General features: G+C 42.6%; 1 protein-coding gene across 2 annotated transcripts in view; it reads right to left on the minus strand.

Moving 5' to 3' along the window:
• Per3 (period circadian regulator 3) overlaps positions 1-26,238 on the minus strand; it is a 51,279-nt gene that overhangs the window by 11,861 nt on the left and 13,180 nt on the right. The window contains exons 6-15 of one of the 2 annotated variants that reach the window (XM_059255445.1): positions 24,007-24,149; positions 22,258-22,336; positions 19,544-19,650; positions 19,163-19,319; positions 16,362-16,467; positions 15,347-15,475; positions 14,644-14,770; positions 8,139-8,271; positions 7,528-7,649; positions 2,791-2,964 (exon numbers count right to left, since the gene is read on the minus strand). In XM_059255445.1, the coding sequence (XP_059111428.1) occupies positions 2,791-2,964; positions 7,528-7,649; positions 8,139-8,271; positions 14,644-14,770; positions 15,347-15,475; positions 16,362-16,467; positions 19,163-19,319; positions 19,544-19,650; positions 22,258-22,336; positions 24,007-24,149 (1,277 nt within the window). Of the gene's footprint in view, positions 1-2,790; positions 2,965-7,527; positions 7,650-8,138; positions 8,272-14,643; positions 14,771-15,346; positions 15,476-16,361; positions 16,468-19,162; positions 19,320-19,543; positions 21,583-22,257; positions 22,337-24,006; positions 24,150-26,238 lie in introns of those variants that run through there. The other variant, XM_059255444.1, reaches the window with a different exon arrangement.

Genomic DNA, 26,238 nt, shown 5'->3' on the forward strand with positions numbered 1-26,238 from the left:
TAATGTGAGATCTGAAAGAACCAGTCTGTTTCCAGGAAAATCAACTGGGTCTCAAAATAAAGCTCGAAATGTTCTCAGGAATAGAAAACACTGTGACTCATTTAACATAACTGGCATCCAATAAAAAATCACCAATCACACAGGTGTGGTGGCACATACCTTTAGTCTCACCACTCAAGACGCAGAGGCAGGAGAATCTCTGTGAGTTCAAGGCCAGCCTGGTCTACAGAGTGAGTTCCAAGACAGCCAGAGCTATACAGAGAAACTGAGTCACGAACTTCATCCCAACCCCAAAAAGATTACTTCTCAATTATCAGCATTTAGAGTTAATTGTCTGTTTTACTGATGCCTATAAATTTTAGTATGCTGTACTCTCAGTATTTATTTCAAAATATTTCAAAGTCCATTTTTGACTTTTTCTTTGATCCATGGACTATTTAGAAATGTGTTATTCATTTTCTAAATTCTTGGGCTTGAAATAGTATTGATTTTTAACATAATTCACCCTAGCCAGAAAGCACATTTTTATGTATCATCAATCCTACCTGAGACTTACATTTCAGCAGAACCTATTTTATATGTCAGCACACTTCTCAAGTGTACCACAACAAGCTAACAGTGTCTGCTGAAGATTACTCAGGTCAAGATGGCCAGCAGGGTTACTCAGCTCAGCCACTTCTTATGCACATTAAAATAAAGGATTTATTATTTTTAATCACGTACACCTATAGACGTCTTGTGTCTCACACTCCATCTTAACTAGTCCCTGGAACTATAACGGCAATGGCGGGTGGAGAACAATTTGATGGCCTGCTTACCACTCACAGGCAAGTGACACGGGAAGTTACTTCTTCAGGTTATGCCTTAGTTGTCACACATAAGTACTAAAGGTCACAAGGAATGCCCTGTGATCGAATTTGTCAGACAGGAGGTCACTCCAGGGCAAGGCTGTAAACCCAGGCACTAAGCTTTCCAGAAAGCAAAGAGGCATGAAGATTGAAATGCAGTCAGGTTGGCGAGATCAGTTGTTACTAACACGATTCCTCCCAATAGTCCTGTGAGAGCAAAGTATGTTTCCATTAGCCAGGGACAGTTCTATCAGAACTGAGCTAGGCCTTTGGGACAAGAGCAGCTTCACATTGTCTATCTGGGCATTTTTGGGTGTGGGGTGTGGGGATCTTGTTGGGGGAGGTGTCTGTTGTTTTGGGGGGTACAGTCCATCACAGTGGGGAGGCAAGGCAGCGTTACTGTGAGGGGCTGGGGTATACCCTTCAATCACGAGCCCAAAGTCCCCCATTTCCTTCAGGTTGTGGGAGTCAGGAAGTCTGTCACTGCAGTGAGAAAAGTGAACAGCACAGCTTCCAAGAATGAAGGACAGAGACCTTCTCGGCAACTGCTCAGCACACGAGCCAATAGGCCACAGAAGGTGAGCAAAGGTGAGCTAGAGACAACCCTAACCAATTTAGAGATGTGTCGCCATTACACCATCAAGTCACTATGAAAAACCAGAAAGTCAAAGGACAGGAGGCAATGGGAAGAGCAGAATAATTTATTGAGTAAGTATGCTGTAAAGGGCATGCTCTGCTTAAAGGGTTCGAGCATGGCAAATTTGACCTTTGACCCTTCTCCCCCTTGCTAAAAACTGTTAGATGACATTTCTAAAGCCAGCCACCAAGGTCTATTCCCTTATTTGGCCACGTCCTCCCCCTGAGGCTGACTGCCAAGGTCCAGCTATCAGAGTATTGAAGTCCAGCAATCAAAAGCCCCCTTGTGACTACCCTGATTAACATATCCAATCAAAATCAACCACCTCATCCTAACACGGGGTTTCCCTTTTTACCTTTATAAACTCATTTGCCTATGGGTCACGCCTGTCTCCCCTCTATGCAGAGGCAGTCCTTTGTCCCTCCAGGAAAACAACCCTGTCCCCTCTACCTTGTTCCCTTCCCCTTCTTCCTCATCCTCTACCCTGTCTTTGTCTTATTCCCTGACCTTTGTTCCTCTGGGGCACATAAATCTTTGTGCTGAGAATCTGACGTCTGGGTGCATCCTGTACCAACTCTGAGGGAGCCGACTCCTCCCTTTCACCACTGACTTAGCAAGTTAACACAAAAATGAGAACGTATGTGTGACTCATCTAGTTGCCAGTATACATTCAACATGTGAAAGACACTTTTTTAAAACATCAGAGAAAGGGGCTAGAGAGTTAGCTCAGAGGTTAAGAGCACTAGCTGTTCTTGTAGACGGCCCAGGTTTGGTTCCCAGCACCCACATGGTGGCTTACAACCACATCTAACTCCAGTCTCAGGGGATATGGCACCCTCTTCTAGCCTCTGTGGGCACCAGGCACACACACACACACACACACACACACACACACACACATACATACATACATACATACATATATATATATATATATATATATATATATATATATATATATGAAGGCAAAACACCCATACACATAAAATACATTTCTTGGGAAAAAAAAACAGCCACACTATGACCCGATGTGGTCCACAGAGAACTGCATTAATAATGGTGAACACACAGAACCTCAGCACCACTGTCCCCAGCAGTTCTAAGGGCTCCACATACACCAACGGATCCTATTAACACACAGTGTACTTAAGAAACAGTCTGTAATACATAACCATACAAACACGGTGACATTTCTTAACTAGGTTTACTGAATAAAAGACAGGGAAAATTGGGTAAGACACAGAAATTATAACTAAGCAGGTGGTATCAATGGTTTCTTTTCTCATCAAAAGGCAAAAGTGGTACCTGAGTGTAGGGGCGGGACGTGGCCAGTGGTGCTGCTGCAGCTGTGCTGGCTTATGCCAGACGCCATGCTCAGTGCAGCAGTGGACAGGGTCCACGAGACACCTCCCTCAGCGTCTGTGGATGGTCCAGTTGTTGGAGTTTCCTGCTTAGGTACGTTCAGCATCTGTTCAGTATCTGGTGATATATGAGAAACTAACGGTGAAAAATCCTAAATGGAAGCTTGTAGAAGTCACTAACTGACAAATTAAAGCCATTAGCCACACAGATAAGGTGACACCAGGATTCTGTGATCCATCATATAAACAAACTGAAAGGAAATAAAACTACATGATTATTTCATTAGATGCTTAAAAAGCCTTTCACAAAATCCAACATGATAAAAGTATGGAGAGATAAGGGATACAAGGGACATACCTAAACATAATAAAAGCAGTATACAGCAAGCCAACTGCCAACATCAAATTAAATGGAGAGAAACTCAAAGCAATTTCACTTAAATCAAGAACAAGACAAGGCTGTCCACACTCTCCATACCTATTTCATACAGTACTTGAAGTCTTTGCTATCACAATAAGACAACTGAAGGAGATTAAAGGAACAAAAATTGGAAAGGAAGAAGTCAAAGTATCATTATTTGCAGATGACATGATACCATATGCTGTGGGATGTTCTGTATGTCAAATGTGTTGCTCTGATTGGTTAGTAAATAAAACACTGATTGGCCAGTAGCCAGGCAGGAAGGATAGGCGGGACAAACAGAGAAGAGAATTCTGGGAAGTGGAAGGCTGAGTCAGGGAGACACTGCCAGCGCCACCATGACAAGCCACATGTGAAGATCCTGGTAAGCCATGAGCCATGTGGCAAGGTATAGATTTATAGAAATGGATTAATTTAAGCTGTAAGAACAGTTAGCAAGAAGCCTGCCACGGCCATACAGTTTGTAACCAATATAAGTCTCTGTGTTTACTTGGTTGGGTCTGAGTGGCTGTGGGACTGGCGGGTGACAAAGATTTGTCCTGACTGTGGGCCAGGCAGGAAAACTCTAGCTACACCATACATAAGCGACCCCAAAAATTCTACCAGGGAACTCCTATAGTTAATGAACACCTTTAGTCAAGTGGCTGGATACAAGATTAACCCCACAAAAATCAGTAAACGATAAATGGGCTGAGGAAGAAATCAGGAACAACATCCTTCACAATAGTCACAAATTATGTAAAATATCTTAGGGTAACTCTAATCAAACAAGTGAAAGACCTGTATGATAAAAACTTCAAGTCTTTGAAGAAAAAGATTAAAGAAGATATCAGAAGACAGAACGACCTCCCATGCTCATGGATCTGCAGGATTAATATAGTAAAAATGGCCATCCTACCAAAAGTGATCTACAGATCTACAGAGTCAATGCATTCCCCATTAAAATCCTAACATAATTCTTCACAGACCTTGAAAGAACAATACTCAACTTCATATGGAAAAAAAAAAAACAGTACAGCTAAAACAATCCTGTACAATAAAGGAACTTCTGGAGGAATTACCATCTTTGACTTCAAGCTCTACTACTACAGAGCTATAGTAATAAAAAACAGCATGGTACTGACATAAAAACAGACAAGTGGATCAATGGAATTGAACTGAAGACCCAGATGTAAATCCACACACCTATAGACACTTGATTTTCAACAAAGAAGCCAAAATTATACAACAGGAAAAAAGAAAGCACCTTCAACAAATGGTGCTGGTATAACTGGATGTCAGCACGTAGAAGAATGCAAATAGAACCATATCTATCACCCTAAACAAAACTCAAGTCCAAGTGGATAAATGACTTCAACATAAATCCAGGTACACTGAACGTGATAGAAGACAAAGTGGAGAATAACCCTGAATGCATTCACACAGGAGACATCTGAACAGGACACCAATAGCACAGGCATTAAGACCAACAATTAATAAATTGGGACCTCATGAAACTGAAAAGCTTCTGTAAGGCAAAGAACACCATCAATAGGACAAAACAGTAGCCCACTGTTTTGTGGGAAAAGTGGGAAAAGACCTTTACCAACCCCACATCTGACAGAGGGCTGATTTCCAATATATATATATATATATATATAACCTCAAGAAACTAGATATTTAAAAACTAAATAATCCAATTAAAATGGGTACAGATCTAAACATAGAATTCTGGACAGAAGAATCTCAAATGACTGAGAATCACTTAAAGAAATGTTCAACATTCTTAGCTATCAGGGAAATGCAAATCCAAATGACTCTGAGATTCCACCTTACAGCTGTCAGAATGGCTAAGATCAAAAACACAAGTGACAGCTCATGCTGGAGAGGATGTGGAGTAAGGGGAACACTCCTCCACTGCTGATGGGAGTGCACACTGTGCAGACACTTTGGAAATCAGTATGGTGGTTTCTCAGAAAACTGGGAATCAATCTACCACAGGATCCAGCTAGGGGCTGAAGAGATGGCTCATGGAGCTGAAAGGATACCTCAGCAGTTGAGAATACTGGCTGCTCTTCCAGAGATTCTAAGTTCAATTCCCAGCACCCACAGCGGCTCACAACTGTTTATAATGGAATCTGATGTCATCTTCTGGTGTGCAGACATACATGTAAACATAACTCATATACATAAGATATACAAGTAAACACATCTTTAAAAAAGAAAAAGAAAAGACTCAGCTATACTACTCTTGGACATGAACCCAAAGGATGCCCAATCATACCACAAGGACACTTGCTCAACTATTTCCACAGCAGTGTTATTCATAATAGCCCAAACCTGAAAACAATCTAGATGTCTCTCAACCAAGGAATGGATAAAGAAAATGTGGTATATTTACAGAGTGGAGTATTACTTAGCTGTTAAAAACAATGACATCATGAAATGTGCAGGCAAATGGAAAAAAAAATCATCCTGAGTGAGGTAACCCAGACCCAGAAAGACAAACATGGTATGTATTCACTCATAAGTGGCTATTAGCTGTAAATCAAGGATAACCATGCTACAATCCACAGGCCCAGAGAGACTAGGTAACATGAAGGGTTGAAGGGGGGGGATGCCCAGATTTCCCTGGGAAGAGGAAATAGAAAAGGTTTCAAGAGTGGACTTTGGACGGGTGGGAATGGGAACATGAGTGATCAGGTTTCGGCGGGGTATGGAGAGAGTACTTAAAGAGACTACTGGAAAGGGAGGGAATTTTGGGGTCAGGTAAAAACCTGGTGCAAGGGAATCTCCCAGGAATCTACAAGGATGACCCCAGCTAAGACTCCTAGCCATAGAGGATACCTAGCCTGAATTGGCCATCTCCTGGGACCAGGCAAGATTTCAAGTGGAGGGAGTGGGACAGTAACCCAGCCACATATGTTGTGGAATATTCCTTTACACTGTGTGAAGGTGTGTCACTATGACTGGCTTAATAAAAAGCTAAACAGCCAACAGCTAGGCAGGAGGTATAGGCAGGACTTCTGGACAGAGAGGTCTCAAAGAGGAAAGGCGGGTCGTCAGCAAGACGCGGAGGAAGCAGAATGGACAAAATGGAGATGAGGTGACAAGTGCATGGAAAAACGTGGATTAAAAAGTATGAGTTAATTTAAGTTATAAGAGACAGTTAGAAACAATCCTAGGCTATAGGCTGAGAGCTGTAATTAATAATAAACTGGTGTCATCCTCCCCCATCCCTGAGACAGGGTTTCTCTGTGTAACAGCCCTAGCTGTCCTGGAACTCTATCTGTAGACCAGGCTGACCTCAAACTCACAGAGATCTGCCTGTCTCTGCCTCTCAATGGCTGGAATTAAAGGCGTGTGCCAGCCTCTGTGTCGTTTTTTGTGAGCTGTCGGCCCAATGAAAAATCTGACTACACACATAATCTTCGACCTACAGTCTGTCCTGCCTATGGGATGTGCTAGGATAAAGGTGGCCTGGAGACTGAGGGAGTGGCCAACCAATGACTGGTTTAGCCTAAAATCCATGCCAGGACAGTAAGCCTACCCCTGACACTACCTGGAGCACCAGGACCCACAGGCTGGAAGACCCAGAGACCTAGGATAGAACCAAACATGAGCTGGAGAAAAAAAAATGCCAACGTAACAATGCCTAATGATATTCTGTTATACTTGTAGAGAGATGCCTAGCCCAATTGTCATCAGGGAGGCTTCATCTAGCAACTGATGAAAACAGACGGTGAGACTCACAGCCAAATATCAGGCTAAGCTTGGGAAATCCTACAGAAGAGAGGAAGAACTGTAGGAGCCAAAGGGGTCAAGGACATCACAAGAAAACCCATGGAATCAACTAACCTAGGCTCATGGGGCTCAGAGACCGAACTGACAACCAGGGAGCCTTCATTGGGACTGACCTAGGCCCTGTGCATATATGTTACAATCCTCTTGTGGGACTCCTAACAGTGGGAGCAGGGGCTGTCTCTGACTCTTTTGCAGGATTTTGGGACCCTACTCTTTATACTGGGTTGCCTTGCTCAGCCTTAACACATGGGGAGTTGCTTAGTCTTACTGCAGCTTGATATGCCATGTTTGGTTGATATCCATGCGAGGCCTGCCCCTTTCCTGAAAAGACATGGAGGAGTGGATTGGGGGGTAGGAACAGAACAAGTGTGGTAGGGAGGGACTGGGAGGAGAAGAGGGAGGGAAACTTCAGTTGAGATATAAAGACAGAGAGACAAAAAAACAACGAAGTCATCTGCTCTGAGGACACTTGGCTACCTCGCAGCACCATGCTACAGTCCGCCTCATGGTTTGGCTTGGCTTCTTCTGAGGATGAAGACGTGTTTGTGCAGGATATGCACTTTCTTTTCAAGGCTGGGAGACTGTAGCTCGTCAGGTACCTACAACAGAAGTGAGCTGTCTTTGTATCAGCTCCACCAAGCTATTCCCACTTCTGTGCTTTACTTACCCCACTGAGGCATGGGAGACTTTGCCCTTCCTTCTTGGATGAAGCCAACCCTGACCATCTCGGCCTGGGTCAGTGACTTATAATAGTATCTTTTGCTATGTTCTTTAATTGGTCTTCACATCTTATACCATTTGATTCTGACCAGCTTATGCGTTCACTATACCATAGCTGTCACAGAGAGATGCAGCTTCTTATTTTCTGTGCCCTCCACAAATTTCAATCAATTGTGAACTGTATGTAACAGGCACCCCATGCTAACAGAGGACTCAGCACCACTGTCCCCAGCAGCTCTAAGAGCTCCACATGTATTAACTGATCCTATCACGTACAGTATGAAATCAATAGGAACACCTCTGAAAATGCTACATGCTCCAGTGATGAGCTAGGCTTCGGCTGAACTGCCATCACTGGCCCTTCTTACCTAATGACACTGTCGATACAGTTCATCTGCTGATAGGATGAACTATGCTGCTCTAGTCTCAGATCCTCAAAAGAGCCAGTACACAGGCTTTTATTTTTCAGTGTCTGAGAGGAAGAAAAGTCCTTCTGCTCATCTGAAAGAAAATAAAAGCATATACAATTAAAATATTAATACTAAAATATTAGTATTAAGAAAATAGTAAGCTCACCACACCCATTTACAAAATATTATACAGCCATTAAACATGAGCTCAGATCTAAATGCACTGACACAAACATATCAGTAAATGAATAAAATAAGGCACAAAAGCAAGTTATACAGAACGATTACACTCGCTTTTTATCTCAGGCAAGGATTACCAAAGCAACCATCAGATGACAGGCTGATGGGGATGCTGAATGTTAAGCTAACACTACTTATTACAACCGGCTAAGACACTTAAATGCTGTGTGTCACCCCACCTTGTAACCACTTGTCTACTGAACACCTGTAGAGTTGGTCATGGGACACGGGAACTGGAATAACTGGATATCACACCTACCCTAAGTGTTGCAAGGTGAAGCATACGGCACTGCTTAGGACTGACGCATTGTTTTTGTGCTGTCCTACCTGCTAGCCATCATCACGTGAAGCTCCTGAAATAGGCCACCACAGACAAGGAATAATAAAATAATACTGTACTGGTTTGAATTTGAACTTAAATTACCAAATGTGGCTAGTGGCACAGGTGTGGAGAGAAGGGAAATAGCTCTAGGCTTGAGTACTAGAGAACCCGAACCTCCTGAAGAGAAGGGTGAGCCAGTAAAGGCAACGGAAAAACAGGCAGAGGAAAACCATGTAAAGCGGTGCTATGGAACCAAGAATGACGACGTCACACAGTTAACTGACAGGTCTGCGGCGTTTGCTACTGCTGCTCTTAGTGATGGGCATTTTTAGCTGACCTGGTGAGGCCTCCCTGGAAAAATGACTTCTTGGATAGTCCCATTTCAATGTACAGAAACATACCCCTCCCTGAAGTGTCCACTAATGTTCACACAGCGACAGGATGAAACCATGAAATTCACCGTGGAGGAATGCTTCACTGGGGTGAAGACTTTCCTTGAATTTTGACTGGGTTATCACTAAACCTAGCTTTTATTTCAGGATCTAGTCCAGGACCTCAACGAATCTGATGGTCCTATCTTACCTCTACTGTGACTCGGCCCCTTGGTCTTCACTTACTCCTCCAGTCACTTTTCAGTAGACTTATGGTTATTTAATTTGGTGGGTTACATAGCAACACTATCATGATGAATTCTGTTACTCAAACTGTCCTAGCCTGGGCTACTTGAAGCTCTTCCAAAATCTGTCCTGTGTCTTTCTGATATCTGTCTCTGGTCCTGGTTCCTTTTGTTGGAAAAAATACACCCAGAAACCAAGATATTGGTGTTAGGTGTATGTCTATGCTTGTAAGTTCTCTAATGGTCGGAACTGATATACAAGTCTGTATGTTAACCCATGTCTGTGTCTGTCCAGCCAACCACCTGAATGCCCGAGTTCTTCTTCCACATGCTTCTACCACCAGTCCAGGACAATTTATTCCAGAATTCCTCCTTTGATTACTTGAAACTTCTCCAATAGTGAGAAACCTTGTTATCATTACCTATAATATTTACATAAATTTGTTCAACCTTAGTATACATACAAAGTAACTTCAGAATTCTCCTGGTGATAAAAATATCAACCTGGATACAGTGTTTATGCACATTAGTATTCTGTTTGGCATCTAGTTAAAATATATTTTTCTTCTTCTCTAAAGCTACTTAATCTACCTCCTTGAATATGTTTATGCCATCCATGCTTGGCAGATTTATCCGCACACAGCCTTGGACTCTTTCTACATTCTAGAGTGGGATTACTGTTTATGGATCTTGGCAATGCACAGATTCTCAGCTACCTCTCTGTAGTCAACTCCTCTCCCCCTTTCAATCTCAGTATGTACCCCATCACTGGTGGCTCGTTTTGTTTCCTGTAGTGTCAGTGGTTTTCTGGAGGACAGGAGATTGAGCCCAAAGCTTTGCACACCCTAGGCAAGGCTCTACCACTACCAACTCCATGGTTTCAGTTACCCATAGTCACTTGTGAACTTGAAAAAAGAAAAAAAATAAAGTGGGAAGATGCAGATGTTAACTATTCCTGTTTTAAAGTGTGCACTATTCTAAATAGTGTGGTGGAATCTCACTGCTCTGCTCCATCTCCCATGGGATATAGTCATGTTTTTGTCCAATGTAGCCACACAGTCTGTTACCTGCCCAACACCATCTGAGTGATTCAGCATCACTAGAAACAATAGCAGCTCTTTAAGGTCCATAGTAGATTAACTATGTCACAGTGTCTGTTCACTCACCATCTTTCATTTAATTGACATGGTGTTCGGGGTTCACCTCCAATTATCACATCATTTCAAAGGCAAAGGCGGACAGCAGTGCATTCCCCCAAACTCCCCCACCATCTTACAATACTGTTGCCATGCTTTACTTGTATGTCATAAATGCACAACACTATTTTAGTTAGTTAGTTTTCAAACCAATTACAAATAAAACTTATTTTCTTTTATTCCTTGTGCAGCATTTTTCACTCCTTAGTGTAGATAGGTTTTGTTTTATCATACTTCTTCTGTGGTAAGAAATTCCTGGGGCTGGAGAGATGACTCAGTGGTTAGGAGTGAGTACTGCTCTTCCAGAGGACTGAGTTAAATTCCCAGCACCCACTTTGGGTGGCTACAACTACTACCTGTCACTCCAGCTCCAGGGGATCCAATACCTCTAACCTCTATGGTCTAGTATACACACACACACACATACACACTAAATCTTTAAAAAATAAGAAATTCCACCGGGCGGCGGCGGCGGTGGCACATCTTCAATCCCAGCACTCGGGAGGCAGAGCCAGGTGGATCTCTGTGAGTTTGAGGCCAGCCTGGTCTACAGAGCGAGATCCAGGACAGATACCAAAACTACATACAGAAACCCTGTCTCGAACCAACCCACTACCCCCCAAAAAACAAAAACAAAAAAAAAGATAGAAAGAGAAAGAAAGAAAGAAAGAAATTCCTTGACATTTCTGGTAGAAAAGTGTGCTGTCCAATTCTCAGTTGTTTGAGAAACCTGCTTCTGAAAGATTTTCTACCAGGTACAGAACTCTGTGTTGACAGTTTTTTTCTTAGAAGGGGCAGTTTACTGTCTTCCTATATAAATGATTTCTGAAGAAATGAACTGTTATGGTCATCTGTTTCCTGCTGCCTTCACAATGTACTCTTTGGTTTTATTTTCAGCAGTTTGAACAGGTTATGTTTAAGGAGGTTTTTAAAAATAATTTTTCTTTTTTAAAAATACCGATGTTCCTTGAATCTGCCGAATCTTGATTATTGTATCTTCAAATATTTCTTCTAGGATCCCACTCAATCCCATATTAGGTAGTTTTTGATGTTACCCCTGGACTCAACATGCTCTACTGTTTCCATGGCAGTCTAAGGAATCTAAGTGATATCCAAAGCAATCTATGCGGGAGCTCAGTGATTCTTCTGTGTGCTGATGACAACCATTTTTCATGTCTGATTTGCTGAAATCGTTTGTTCCCCAGAGTATATAAACATCAATGTCAGTCTCTTTGACTTGGTCATATGAACATTTTTACATCAGAGACAAGTCTGTAGGAAACAGGCAGCAGGATACACACAGTACCTCCGGCATTTCTAACAGTCTCGTCTGACCCTTTCCTTCAGCTCCTTCTCAGAGCTGGCTTCGCTCACAGCCCACTCAGCCTTGCAATGCACTGTTCACGGTTATCTTACCTTGTCAGGCATCTCCACTGCTGTGTGTTTGAGTCTTCCTTCAGTGACCACTCTGTCTCTTGGGAGTTGAGTTTCCCCTTCTTGCTTTTCCATAAACTTCATTTCTTTTTTTGATAAGGACAGCAGAGACTGAGCAGCCATATCCCTGGAAAGGTCTGTGCTTGGATTAATGTAATCTTAGGCCAGGCTTGCGGTGTTATTACTATGGTTTTATGAATGATTCAGCTTCCAAATTACTCTCCCAGATTTGTGCTTCAAGTGGTGGCTGATGAGTGTGAGCATCTGCTCCACTTCCAGCTCGTTATCCCTCTGCACTGACAATCTGTCTCTTGCATGTTGCTGGATTCAGTAAGCCAGTGCGCACTCAGTCAGCCAGTAAGCAGCAGTCCAGTGTGCCTTGTTTCATCTGTTCCACAAGCCCAAGTCTTTTCTTGGATTCTAGAACTGCTAGCTGCTGCTTCAGTACTCAACTGGGTAAAGAAAGGTCATAGATTTGCTGTTTTTTTCACTCTAGGTGTGGATCAATGCTCTTTCTTTACTCCTGAGCAGAAAATGGAAGCACTTGCATATCCTTTATGACTGGGGTTAGTGAGCTCACAAAACAGCTGAGGGTTGGTGTGGTGGCAGCATTTAGTCCTCGCATGCTGAAGCCTGTTACAGAACATCATTTTACCTCAGGAGTTTGAGATAACTGGAGTGACATAGCAAGGCTCCATCTCAAAACCACAGGAGTGCTAGCGGAGGGACTAGCTAAGGCTCTTTTTGTTGCTTTCTTCTTCTGTCATGCAGGGGGAGTGTTTCCTTTTCCTTTGAAGTATGGGAGGATTCAAGCTCATTCTTTGAAGCAGTCAGGGCTCTCACTGAATACTATACCTTCCATACCTTGGCCCTAGACATCCTGCCCTTCCACACTGTGAGAAATAAATGCCTTCTTGTTTGAAAACTACAATCTCAGGGAAAACAAAAAACAAAAAAACAAAAAACAAATCCTGTGGGGAAAACAGGGTCTAATTTTGCAGCCCTGGCTGGCCTGAGACTCAGCGATCTATCTGCCTTTGCCTCTTGGTTGCAGAGGTATATACTATTTATTACACCTGGAGATCTCAGAAACTTTGACATAACATTACACAGTGCCCAAGGCTACAGTAACGTGCGATCAGTAGTTTGAGTTGGTTTGGGGTGTGGGAGTGTTACTTATGTGTGCATGTGAGTAGAGATCAAAGGTCAATTTTGGGTTTCTTCTGTATCTCCACTTTATTTTTTGAGATCGGGTCTCTCACTGAACCTGGAGCTGAGCTGGGTAGACTGGCTGGTTAGTGGGTCCCTGGGATCTGCTTGCCTCCACCCCTTAGCACTGGAGTTGCCAGCATGCACAGTCATGCCTAGCCTAATTTACATGAGTCCTGAGGATCCAAACCTGAGTGCTCATACTTGTGCAGCAAGGACTTTACCCACGGACCCACCTCCTCCTTAGTCTGCTGCCTTAAAGTCATGACAGATCCTGAACAACCCAGCTGTTGTTATTACTGGTCTTAGAAAGTAAATGTTACCATGTTATGTATGCTTGCATTTGACAATGATAAATACTATTATAAAATTTACATGATCAAAATTCCTGATTTCTAAAATTGTCTTAAACTTCAAGGAGAAAAATGAAAGAAAAGATAGTTAAGTTAAAAACAATGTGTAAATGAAAATAGGCAAGTAATAAGTCAACGTACACAGGCCAGCAGTGTGGCTCCGTGAAGGAGTGCATGCCTAGCAAGACCCTGGGTTCCTTCCTCAGCAATCCAATCCAATCTCCAAATACAGACTTTTTTTTTGCCTGTGACGTAACTAGGTAGCTTTCCAGAATAATACCACTGAATATAATCAACTGACCCAACCAATACTTTTGGAGTGAGCCTTATCTCACATTCAAGAAAAGCTCAAAACGCCAATGCTGTCCACTCAGTTTAGATTATTTTTCATTTATTTGAAATGACAGAAAAGGATTATCTCAATATTCTTTATTATCTGAAATGTATTAAAAATTATTTTCTTTTGGGTTTGGATAGCTCAGAAAGGAAAGAAACTAAGAATCTGACGGTGTGGTGGTTTGAAAGAAAATGGACCCGAAAGGGAGTGGTACTATCAGGAGGTGTGGCCTTGTTGGAGGAAGTGTGTCCCTGTGGGGGAGGGCTTTGAGGTCTCTTTTGCTCAAGCTTCCCTCAGTGTGACAGTCAGTCGACTTCCTGTTGCCGGTAAGATGCAGCACTCTCAGCTACTACTCCAGCACCATGTCAGCCTTCACAGCACCATGCTCCCCACCATGATGATAATGGACTGAACCTCTGAAACTGTAAGCGGGCCACCCCAATTAAATGTTTTCTTTGTAAGAGTTGCCATGGTCACGGTGCCTCTTCACAGCAACAGGAAACCTAACCGACACAGACGTTACCAAAAGCTAATCCTTTATTAAAGTCCACTGAGCTGCATCTGAAAACCGTTTAGCTCCCAAGTGGTACTGTGCAGCCGGTATATCACCACTGTCAATGTCATTGCCATTTTCTGGGCAGTTCAGCAAGCCAGAAAGCAGCACAGGGCTCAGGGCTTTGTGTTCAGAGTGCATATATGTAGCTGTCTGTGAAAAGACAGATTCAGGGGAGGCCGAGGGCCACTCTGTTGACTTACCACCACCCTGCAGCTCCATGCATGTGTCCATCACTGGTTTGACTGATCTGGCCATTGACTCAATGTAGAGCTGTTGACCCACATTCTTAATTTTGTTTACACTGGCATAGACCTGCTGCAAGGTCATCTTAGGGAGAAGAATGATAAAATGTTTAAAAATGTAGAAGTGTGCAATAAAAGACACACAAACAATACACGCTTCACTTCTGGATCTCTGAGACATGACTAAAAGCAGTCCTCACTTCAATTCCACTTCTTGCTGAGCCACTGATGCCAATCAAACTGTACATCTATCTATCTATCCATGGTACACTGATGCCAATCAAACTGTACATCCATCTATCCATGGTACACTGATACCAATCAAACTGTACATCCACCTATACGGCACACTGCTTTTAGAAAAGCACACAATTAATCCAAGGGTCACCTTGCAAAGGTGACTTTTTCCTCTACAAGACAGGGTCCTTACCACACAGCCCAGCTGGCCTTTGAGCTCTTGCTCTCACTCTGACTGCTGAAATTATAAGTGTGTGCCACCAAGCCTATCTCAGACTTTCTTTTTCCAGACATTTATCTATATCCATTCAAATCATTTTCTAAAATAAATAGAAAGTTGTCAAATGACAAATCCCAAGATGTCACCTGGTGCAGGACCAAGACAGACACGTTGCATCTGCACAAAAACACATCTGCCACACACCTGCTCCTTCTGTGCTTCCTCCATACCGTGTCCACTTGCCTCACTGGAAGAGGTGATGCTGATGTGCTGCTCCTGTGAGCCGCTGCTGCCCAGGCTCCCATAACCACTAGAAGCACTGGCATGAACAGGCTAGGAGGAAGGGGCCCAGTTCAGTTACTGCTGTGTAAGTGGTAAGGATACTCACCTCAGAGCTTCTAGTCTACAATCACCGCAAAGCTAAGAGCTGTTAGCCTGGATGCTGGTGTGAGCCATGCCTCAGTGCCTTCCTATTCCCAGGGCAGAGCCTAACTTTCTAGTTTAGGTGGGGATTACAGCACTTCGTCCTTTTAGATGCCATAAGATAACTGATTTTTGTAAATGATAGATAATTTAATGAAATAAAACGAACTTTAGTTCTTTATACTAAATTTAGAATAGACAGAACACATGAAACAAAAACAGAGTTTTATAAAACTTCAGACACTTTATGAACCCTAGAGGTTTTATCAAAGACATTTTGGAAAACCTCTGGGTTCACATTCTATGTGGGGACACACTCAACTCTATTTACTAACAGAACCCATCTTTGGTTGCTCTTTTCAACAGGTAATTTCCTTGTTCTTCCCTTATAATGACAAGAGATACTGAGACCAATCATATCTCTCTTCTACTTTTAAAAACTGAATTATTTTAAAAAACACTGAAGCCCAAACTCAGGAGCTGAGCACACTGCTGGTGTCGGAAGCATGAGAAGAATTCTCTCATGAAGAAAGCAAGAAATCCAAGGTCTGCCCTGTCACTGCGGCCCAGTTTGCCAGCTGAGGTGAGTGCAGCCAAAGGGGCCTGTGCGTCTCACACAGGATAAGGAACAAAATGACCAGAACCTAATCCACAGACGCACAGGGAAAAGCAAACATTTCTAAGATGTGGAGGCAAAGACTCTCTCTCCTCAGTGTGTTCTTAGGACTTCACTAAGACCGAACTAACATAAATCACAATTTTGCGAATGATGTGCTTTAAAAACCTCTCACTTTACCTGCAAAAGAAGTTTGTGAATTTGTTCTTGTAATTCTGTTATGTCTTTGTTGTTATTGGTTGCCTTTTTTATTCTGGTAGCAAAAACATCCTCATTTAATGGGCTCCTATAAAATGCCAAGAGAAACAATGAGCCAAGAAACCAAATTTATTTAAAATGAAGATAAAATGCTTGCAACAGACCATTTAAAGAATAAGCTATGTTTTGATGAAACAGCTCCTTAACTCTAGATACAGAAAATATGGAGTTAAAATTCCCAAAGAAACAAACTAGACATAACAGTCCCCAACCTGCATAGTCCTGGGGACAGAACACAGGACCTTGTACATTCTAGGAAAACACTCCACTACTAAGCTACATCCTCAGCCCTTGTTTTTTTGAGTCAAAGTCTTGCTACAATTAGCCCAGGCTAGCCTGGAGCATTTGCTCCTCCTATCTCTACCTCCTAAGAACTGGGATTATAGGCAAACACCTGGTACAGTTTAAGTTTCTCTGCAACACTGATCTTTATGTAACAGGTTCAGGGGTAGGGGTAGGGGTGTGTGTGTGTGTGTGTGTGTGTGTGTGTGTGTGTGTGTGTGTGTAAATTTAGTAAACGTACCTGTATACATAAAACCAGTGATAAGCTACTTCTTTTGCTCCTAAGAGTTTCAGTAAGGACTGGTTTCAAAATTTGACTGAGTGGATCTCTCAATATTCGTTAAGACCCTGAAGTTGCCAGACAGTAAATGCTTAAAGCTGGGCTGGAGACGACTCAGTAGTTAGGAGTTCCTGCTGCTCTTCCAGAGGATCTAAGTTTGATCCCTACACCCATGTCAGGTGACTCATAACCATCTATATGTCCAGCTCCTAGGGGATGTGAGGCCTCTGGCCTCCAAGGGTACTTGCACACACCCACATGCAGGTATATATTCCTAACCTACACATAATTTAAAAAATAGTAAAAATAAAACTTAAAAAAACTTAGCTGGATGTGGTAGCACACCCCTTTAATCCCAGCACTTGGGAGGCAGAGGCAGGAGGATCTCTGTGAGTTTGAGGCCAGCCTGGTCTACAGAGTGAGTTCCAGGACAGCCAGAACTACATGGTGAGACCTTGGCTCAAAAAAACAAAAATAAATAAATAAATAAATAAAATTTAAAGCTGCTAATCACCTATGCTGCCTGATAGCGATGACTCTACAGCCCACCCTAGTGGTGAAAAGGAGGCAGTCACAATACCACCTCCCAGCTCACTGACAAACTTCAGAGGATTTACAATGGCCCACTGAGATGGTAAAATCATTGCTTGTGCAAGCTTATGACTGGAGCTTGACCTCAGAACCCTCGGAGACAGTGATACCCACACAATGTTCTCTGAGCTCCACATGTGTGTCATGTCACTGTACCCCATCTTACACGATAAATTAAAAAACAAAGTAAGAATTACTACCTGAATACAGTGAATGCCAACAAAGATAACAAAGACAAGAAACTAACATTTATTAGGACCTCCTCCTAAAAACTGCTAGTTTTTAAGAATATGAAAATAACATCTTCAAAGGCCATAAAGCAGCGCTTCTCACCCTGAGGGTTGCGACCCTTTGGCAAGCTCCTATCTCCAAAATATTTACATTACAATTCATAACAGTGGAAAAATAAAGTAGCAACAAAATAATTTTATGGTTGGGGGGTCACCATAACATGAAGAACTGTACTAAAGGGTCCTAGCATTAGGAAGGTTAAGAACCACTGCCCTAAAGAGTGATAGTCATTGTTTCAATTGCTTTACAAGTATCATCCCTTCAATGGGATGTCAACCTTCCCCAGGTCCCCTAGTTATTAAGGGGGGAGGAGAGATAGGGGAAGGGACCAGTCTAGGTACCGAGGTTTACACATTTGTCATGACATGAAACTACCTCTTGGGGCCTTGGTAGAGTGGGTACCAATGAGGATTACTGAGTCAGATATATCACCTCATCAAGTCTTATGATGTAGGCATTATGCTTGGCATTTAGTGTGAGGCTGGGTGATGATGTGGCCCAGTGGGAGAATGCTTGCCCAGCCCAGGCTGGATGGAAGAACTAACCAAGAAACAGCAAAGTTAGAGGCTGAAGATGGTTGCATGATTAAGAAGACTTTCGGGTTGGGCGGTGGTGGGGCATGCCTTTAATCCCAGCACTTGGGAGGCAGAGGCAGGTGGATCTCTGTGAGTTCGAGGCCAGCCTGGTCTACAGAGTCAGTTCCAGGACAGGCTCCAAAGCTACACAGAGAAACCCTGTCTTGAAAAACAACAACAACAAAAAGAACACTTTTGGCTCTTGAAGAGGACCTGGGTTTGGTTCCCAACACTCACATAGCTGCTTACAAGAGTTTGTAACTCCAGTTCTAGGGGATCCAGTGTCCTCTTCTGGCCTCCCTGGGCCCCAGGCACACACTCTACACACACGCAAGCAAAACACTTGTACATATAAAATTAAATCTTTAAAATTTTTTAATTTAATTTTTTATGTGTATGGTATTTTGCCCGAGTGTATGTCTGTGCACCATGAGCATGCCTGGAACCTGCATAGGCCAGGAGAGGACACTGGATCCCCTGGACCTGTAGTTCCAGATCTACAGTACAGCTACAGTGACCTAAAAGCTGAACCACCACCCAAGATTGCAATCATTATCAGAATAATGAGAGTGCTGGTAGTGCCATGAAAAGTAGCAACAAAACCTGAATTCAGGACCTTATACTCGACCATGTCCATCTTCCCACGACAGGTGACATTTGCCCCACTCACCTGTGTACCCCACAGCAGCAACTGATGAACTTACGTTCGAACTCTATGTCGGCCAATGATGAAGGAAACCTTCCGGCTCCAGGGGTTCACAAAGCTGGACCAGCTGGAGTCCAGAATGACATAATCTCCATTCTGAGTGCAGAATCTGATGGGCGAGTGTTCAAATGGAGGATGGCCCACATACTTTATAACTACATAAAGCAAAAAGATTACAACCAAATCTTACACAGGTAAGATTGCAAGTGTCCAGTTATCTACTTGGGATTTTCAGCACTTTAAAGTAGGAAACAATTACTTTAGCAGTTTTAACACATTTTTTTTATTTGGATAAAGGCTAAACTCTAATGAGAAATGAACTGAAAAATTAGAACCAATCAGTGGCAAATAACAACTTCCATAAAGGAGCGGGCCCTACCTTTTTGGTGTATGGCAACCATCACAGGCCGATCTTCTGGGTGCAAATACGTTAAGATCGATGTTCCAATCAGATCCTGAGGTAGGTAACCCAGCAAAGGAACTGCCCTGGGGCACAGGGACACAGCACAGGAAGCATGTTACACTGAGCAAGTAATTAAGGAGTTTTTATATATTTAAAAATACCCACTCAGGCTGGCAATATAACTCAGTCGGAAACTATGTGCTTAGTATACATAATAATTCTATCTCCCACTCGGCAAAATAAAACATCACCACCAAACACTAACTTCTCTATTTAATTCTAAAAAGGAAGACCATGAAAAGATGAAAAGATGTCCATTAACACATCCATGAAACAAAAACCTAAGTGCCTGTGCTATGGGGAACAGATACAAACTAACTATGCCAGTAGTCACCTGACATGTTACATCACAATCATCTCATTCCCTAAGAACAGGCTTGCAGGCTCACTGTGAATATATGAATCAGAAGCTCTGGAGTCAGAAGCTGGACATGAATTTCTAGCAAGTTCCTCAGGAGTCTTGTGCTCTTTGTTGTCATTTAGGAAGAGCATATGGTAACAAAAGGATGCCAAGGATAATGTGGGCTATAAATTTATACAGCATTAATGTAGTGTACACAGTGTTAGTGTATACAGCAGTAATGTAGTGTAGACAGTATTAGTGTAGTGTGGACCTTGACTGTCCCCCAAGGTTAGTACAGTACATTGAAAGCTTGGTCCCCAGCCCATGGCACTACAGGGAGGTGATGAAGCCTTCACCACCTAGTGGAAAGAAGTTAGGGTACTGAGGTACGCCTATAGGCCTAGTCAACCTGACACAGCTTACAATCACCTGAAGGAAGTCTCAATTGAATAATTGTCTCTATCATGCTAGTCTGTGGACATGTCTGTGAGTGACTGCCTCAACTGTCTTAATGTAAGAGTGCCCCGTCTGAAGTGGGCAGTGTCATTTCCTTGGCAGGTGGTCCCAGGCTGTGTAAGAAAGCTGGCAAAACATGAGGCAATGGGGGAGTCAGGGAGTGAGCCCGCAAGCAGCATTCCTCCGCAGTTCCTGCATTCAGGTTCCTACCCTGTCTTCCCTCTACCTCCTGGTCCCAGGAAGGAAGTAGATTAACTTCACCATGATGTCCTGACCCACCAGAGGTCTCAAGGCAATGGAGACAGCCAAGTGATCATGGCCTGAAACTGAGCAGTCATTAAACTTTTCCTTCCTCCTTACAAGCTGGTCATTTCCAGTATTTTACCACAGTAACAAATGCTGATGAACAAAAACATGATTAATAAGAACTGAATACAATGTAATGTCAAAATCAAATATAATATCCAAAGGCACCAATCCCTCCAATACTCACAGAAGCCTTGGAAGGCTGACTTAGATAAAACAGGCTCCATAAACATGCTCTGTGCTCCACTTTACACTAACACATGGCTTAGTCCTAATCTCAGATTTTCAAATTTCAAGAATAAGTAAAATTCTAAAATAAATGTGTGTATGTGGGGTTGCATAGACTAATATGATAACAACATTTGGTTTTTTTTGTTTGTTTGTTTGAGACAGGGTTTCTCTGTGTAACAGCTTTGGCTGTCCTGGAACTCACTGTGTAGACTAGGCTGGCCTTGAACTCATAGAGATCCTCCTGCCTCTGCCTCCCAAGTGCTGGGATTAAAGATGTGCACTAACACTGCCCCGCCAACATTTGCTTTATCCAAACAAAAAAACTAAAAAAAAATCAGAGCTGGAGAGATGGCTCAGCAGTTAAGAGCACTGACTGATCTTCCTGAGGACCTGAGTTCGATTCTCAGAACCCAGATGGTGAGTCACAACCATCTGTAACTCCAGTTCCAGTGGATCTGAAGCTGTCTTCTGTCCTCCTTAAGGTGCTTCCACACATGGTACAGACGTACATACAGGCAAAACACCTGTACACATAAAGTAAGTAATTTTTTTTCTTAAAAAAAACCCTGAAAACCAGCAGTAAGCACCATCTACTGTCACTATGTTAAAAAAATAAAAGATCATTTTAAAATTGCCCTCAAAGTAGAGAAAAATTCTTAAACATTATTCTTCACTAAAAGACATGTTCTCTTTCTTCCTCTTCAGACTAATTACAATATTTAGCATAAATTTTACTTGAGCAGCATTTGTCAAATGGAAATACCACTAGAGTAAATGCTAAAAGAGTTGAGTCTTGGTCCTAAGTTGAGTACAGTCAGAACTGGTCCTTGGCTTATGTAAAGTAATAACACCTGCACCACCTGAGCCTCAACGCTATGAAACCTAGTAAGGCATCACATAGATCACTTTTAAAAATACAATATGCAAGATGTTTACACTAAAATTCAGCCGACAGGTAAAAGTACTTGCCGCCTAGCCTGCTGGCCTGAGCTGGATCCCTAAGAACCCCACAGTAGAAGGTGAGACCAAACACGAGAAAGGTGGCCTCTGACCACACACACACACACACACACACACACACACACACACACACACACACACGCACACACGCACACACAATTTGAAAATATATTTAAGAGGACTCAACTGAAGTTGCACTGTCACCAGCAGGAACCACGCAGGCAAACCGACAGTGTCACAGGACACAGAACAGTACGCAAAGAGTAACGCAGACCTCTAGTACCTTGGTCTGTCTTCGGAAACAAATTTCTTTTAGGCTCAAAGAATTATTTACCTTTCATCTACTTCAAGAAACACACATCCTGGGGTGTGTGTTGTGGTAAAAATTCTTTTATCTACAGGGATTCGAGGAGCTATTAAGAAAGGAGAAAGACTGATTAAGGGTCAAACATCCAATTAATCATCTACTGAACTAGCTACTAAACATACAAGGAATAAAATCTCCATATGAAATGGCAGAAATCTAACTTAAATCTAAGGTCTGACTGTCATGAAGTCAAAGCTACAGTAAAATAATAATTTCCATTATTAACTTGATTTTGATGAGGTCAATATGTGATGACTACATTATGGTTAATTTTAAATACAGAAAGTCTGTTACATTCTAAATAGCTAATTTCTTTATCATAAATATCTAATAGTTAAAGGGGGAGTAAGGGAGGGACTGAATATTCTTTGGTGGCAGTGTATAACTAAACAAAAACACTTGATATAGCACTAAAGAAATTTGTCATGTAATAAAATTGGTACCATCGAGTCAGGTAAGCCCTGCTCTAAAATGTGCACTGAAAAACGCAGGCAATACTCTGAAAATAGGCTTACATCCCAGTTACTTCAACATGACGTCAATTGCAAGAAACCTCAGTGAATGCGTAAAAAGGCATCCAGTGGAACTGCTCAGGAGTACATTCAACACGCATACATTTCAACTGTCTATTGCTACCTCAGTGCCCAAGCCACATTTACAGTAGTGCTGCTGTTAATGTTTAACGTGTAAATCAATGGTTTTATGATTTCCTTTAAAAAGAAAAATTTTATGTACATAGGTGTTTGGTCTACATGTGTGTACAGGAGGAGGTCAGAAGAGGGTGTGAGATACCTTAGACTGGAGTTACAGACAATTGTGAGCCATCATGTGGGTGCTGAGACTTGAACCTGGGTCTACTGAAGAGCAGTCAGTGCTCTTAACCGCTGAGCTATCTATCTCTTTAGGCCCTTTATCCTGTTTTTTTTTTTTTTTTTTAATGTAATTAACTTTTTGATCATTGTGCCCCTGAACTAATTTTTCCAATAGTCCTGTTTTTATTGGGACTCATTGGGTGGCAATTTGTAGGAAAGCACATATCATGTCTCATCAGAACCAACTGTGATTTTTTTTTAAGTAGTAAATGGAAGCTGCCCATAAAGAAGTTTAGAAATGTATTTCTGTTTATTGAATATAAATACTGGAATTTCTGGAAGTTTTGAAATACTTCTAGAATATGTTGTCTCCATCATGTGTTGAGAATCAAACCCAGGGCCTTGTAGTTACATAGCATGGCAAGCACTCTACCACTGTGCTACACCTCCAGTTTTTGCTTTGTTGAGGCAGGTAGTGACTATGTAGCCCAGGCTAGCCTTGAACTTGTTACGTAGCCCAGGGCATACATGCCTCAGTCTCTTAAGGCATGTGCTACCCGGCAAATTCAATCATTCTTGTGGCCTCTTCCTGTAATGATTTTAGTGCTATTATTTCATACAACACAGATATAAAAGGCCATAGAACAGGTTACCTGTTGAGAAGAGACTAAAGTACTAGATATCTATCCAAGTGTGAGGTACAGACCACAAAGCCACACTGACAGCACAGGAAGTCAAGGCCAGTAAGCAGTGATGACATCAGTAAACATCAGCTAGAAGTGCTTACAGAGTTTACAACTGGACATGAAGCAGTCTTTTGTCCTAGAACTATAGAAACAGCTATCCCCATGCTCCTGTCTAAACACTGGCATTCTGCCTCTGAGCATAGGACATCCCGACTTACCTTCATAACCAGAGTGAATCTTCTCAACCAGTGCTAGACAGCAAGGCTCTGGTTCTGGCTGGGCAGAGCTGTGTATGTGAACCAAATAGGGGAGGATCCGGAATGGAGAGTAATGCTTCTTTTGTGCTCTGTCTTCACCTCCACTGAAGAGATCAAAGGTCATTAGAGCTGGTCCTGGTGCACTCAGCCTGCTGCGAAAAGGCTGGGGAATGCACCACTGGTAATTCCCAAGACAGAAAGACCCAAATCTAAAATGTTTAGAGATGTTTGTTTCCCCCAAGGGAAGGTTAGCTTGAAATTTTAGTAACCCTGGGCAATAACACACACTCACTATTCACTGCACAGGAGGTTTTATGGAGGACGGCTTACATCATTGTAAGAGCCACCCCACCCATGACCTGCTCATGACCACATCCCAAATTCCTGTGGACTTGTACCCTTCCACTGTGAGGTACACCAAGCACTACAAAGAGAAAATAGAGTCCCATGTGATCATATGGCCAAACCCAACTCTAGGGCATCCCTCTTCAGTTTTTTAAATAACTGACTTAATCTCAAAGATTCAGCTACTCCTTGGATGCTGTAGGTAGGCTTGGTTTAAAGGTAAGCACTGTCCTATAAAATGCCTGCCTGGTGAAAAGGGCATTAAAACCTGCTGCCCAACCTGGCCGCTGGAGTACAGCCAGACCCCTTCTCAGTTCTGAGGCAGCTCTGAGGATGAGCAAAAAGGTTTCTCCTATATTGCCACTGAGACATGCCACCATGCTGCAGAGTACAACTGTCTGAGAGTGAGCCACTCTCCTCTCTGTCTGCAATCAAGCCTCTCTTCTAACTTAATCTAGATTAGTGACCCCTAATCTCAAGGCAGTCTCAGAACTGCCAGAGCCATCCTCAGTCCTATGACCTTGCTTCCTACTTTAGTCATTTGGATGAGGGCCTTCTCCCAACCACACAAGACTTCATGCTTGTATTTGTCCAGCTTCCCTCCTATTGCTATGAAGAGCTGCTTCAAGCTTGTCCATGCCAAGGGTTCTAAATGCCATTATATACAGTTGCCCTACATATTACCTGCTGGCCTGTACCTCTACCTAGAACTAGGTTCTCATACAGTCTCAATGTAGATCCAGATCAACTCAGACACACTAAGCACCTCTCCAAGAAGGTGCTTTTGCTACATGCTCCTGGGCTTCAAATATCTCCATCCAAGATTTCTATTGCCATCCCTTACTCCTTTTTATATGCTGTCCCGGTTCTAACCCATTAATAAGTCCCGGTAAAGCATCTAAAAGTTTTTCTTCTACCACCTCACTAGCCTGACTTTACAACCCAAGCCTTTCAGTGCTACAGCTGACCTAGTCCCATACACAGCAGCCCACAGTCCTTTCTAATGCAAAATATGCTTTCTTGAAAATGAAACCTCCTAGTAAGGTCCACAAACACTGGCAGCCCTGCAGTAAGGACTGACCCCTCATCAGACTACATCTCAATGGTAATGCCATTTCTCTCCACCTGCAACAGGGGATGCCTGGAGAAATGACTCTTAAGTCTAGGGTAAAAAAGTCTACGTTCAGTCTGGGATGTCTCATGACTAAAAGCAAAGGAGGCTGTCAAAGACCATGTAGATACTGCTACAAGGGCAGGGCAGCTACCCTAACAGTATCCCGACTGGTCAAAGACAGGACAGTTTCACCACCATGAGGTGAATGGTAACTTTGCCTTTTAGAAATATTCTGAAATACTAAGCAGGTCTAAGGTTGAGATAAGAAAGCAGAAGGGAGGGTCTGGAGGAGAAACAGATGGCACCAGGCTGGCTGTGGCTTATAGCTGGGCAATCAGAACACACTGGTGTTGTAAAATATTATTTTAAAGTGTATTATTTTTGTTTATGTTGCATTTGTTTAATTCTGTGAAGCTGTGTTACTGTGCCTGTCTAAAACACCTGATGATCTCATAAAGAGCTGAATGGCCAATAGTGAGGCAGGAGAGAGAAATAGGCAGGGCTGGCAGGCAGAGAGAATATACAGGAAAAGAAATCTGAGAGGAAAGGAAGGAGTGAGAGGAGAGGAGGACATCAGGGGCCACCCACCCAGCTACACAGCTAGCCATGGAATGAAAGTAAGATTTACAGAAGAGAACAGGAAAAGCCCAGAGGCAAAAGGTAGATGGGATAATTTAAAGTTAAGGAAAGCTGGCTAGAAGCAAGCCAGGCTAAGGCCAGGTGTTCATAATTAA

The sequence above is a fragment of the Peromyscus eremicus genome, chromosome 2 (assembly GCF_949786415.1).
Source record: "Peromyscus eremicus chromosome 2, PerEre_H2_v1, whole genome shotgun sequence".
Taxonomy (NCBI): Eukaryota; Metazoa; Chordata; class Mammalia; order Rodentia; family Cricetidae; genus Peromyscus; species Peromyscus eremicus.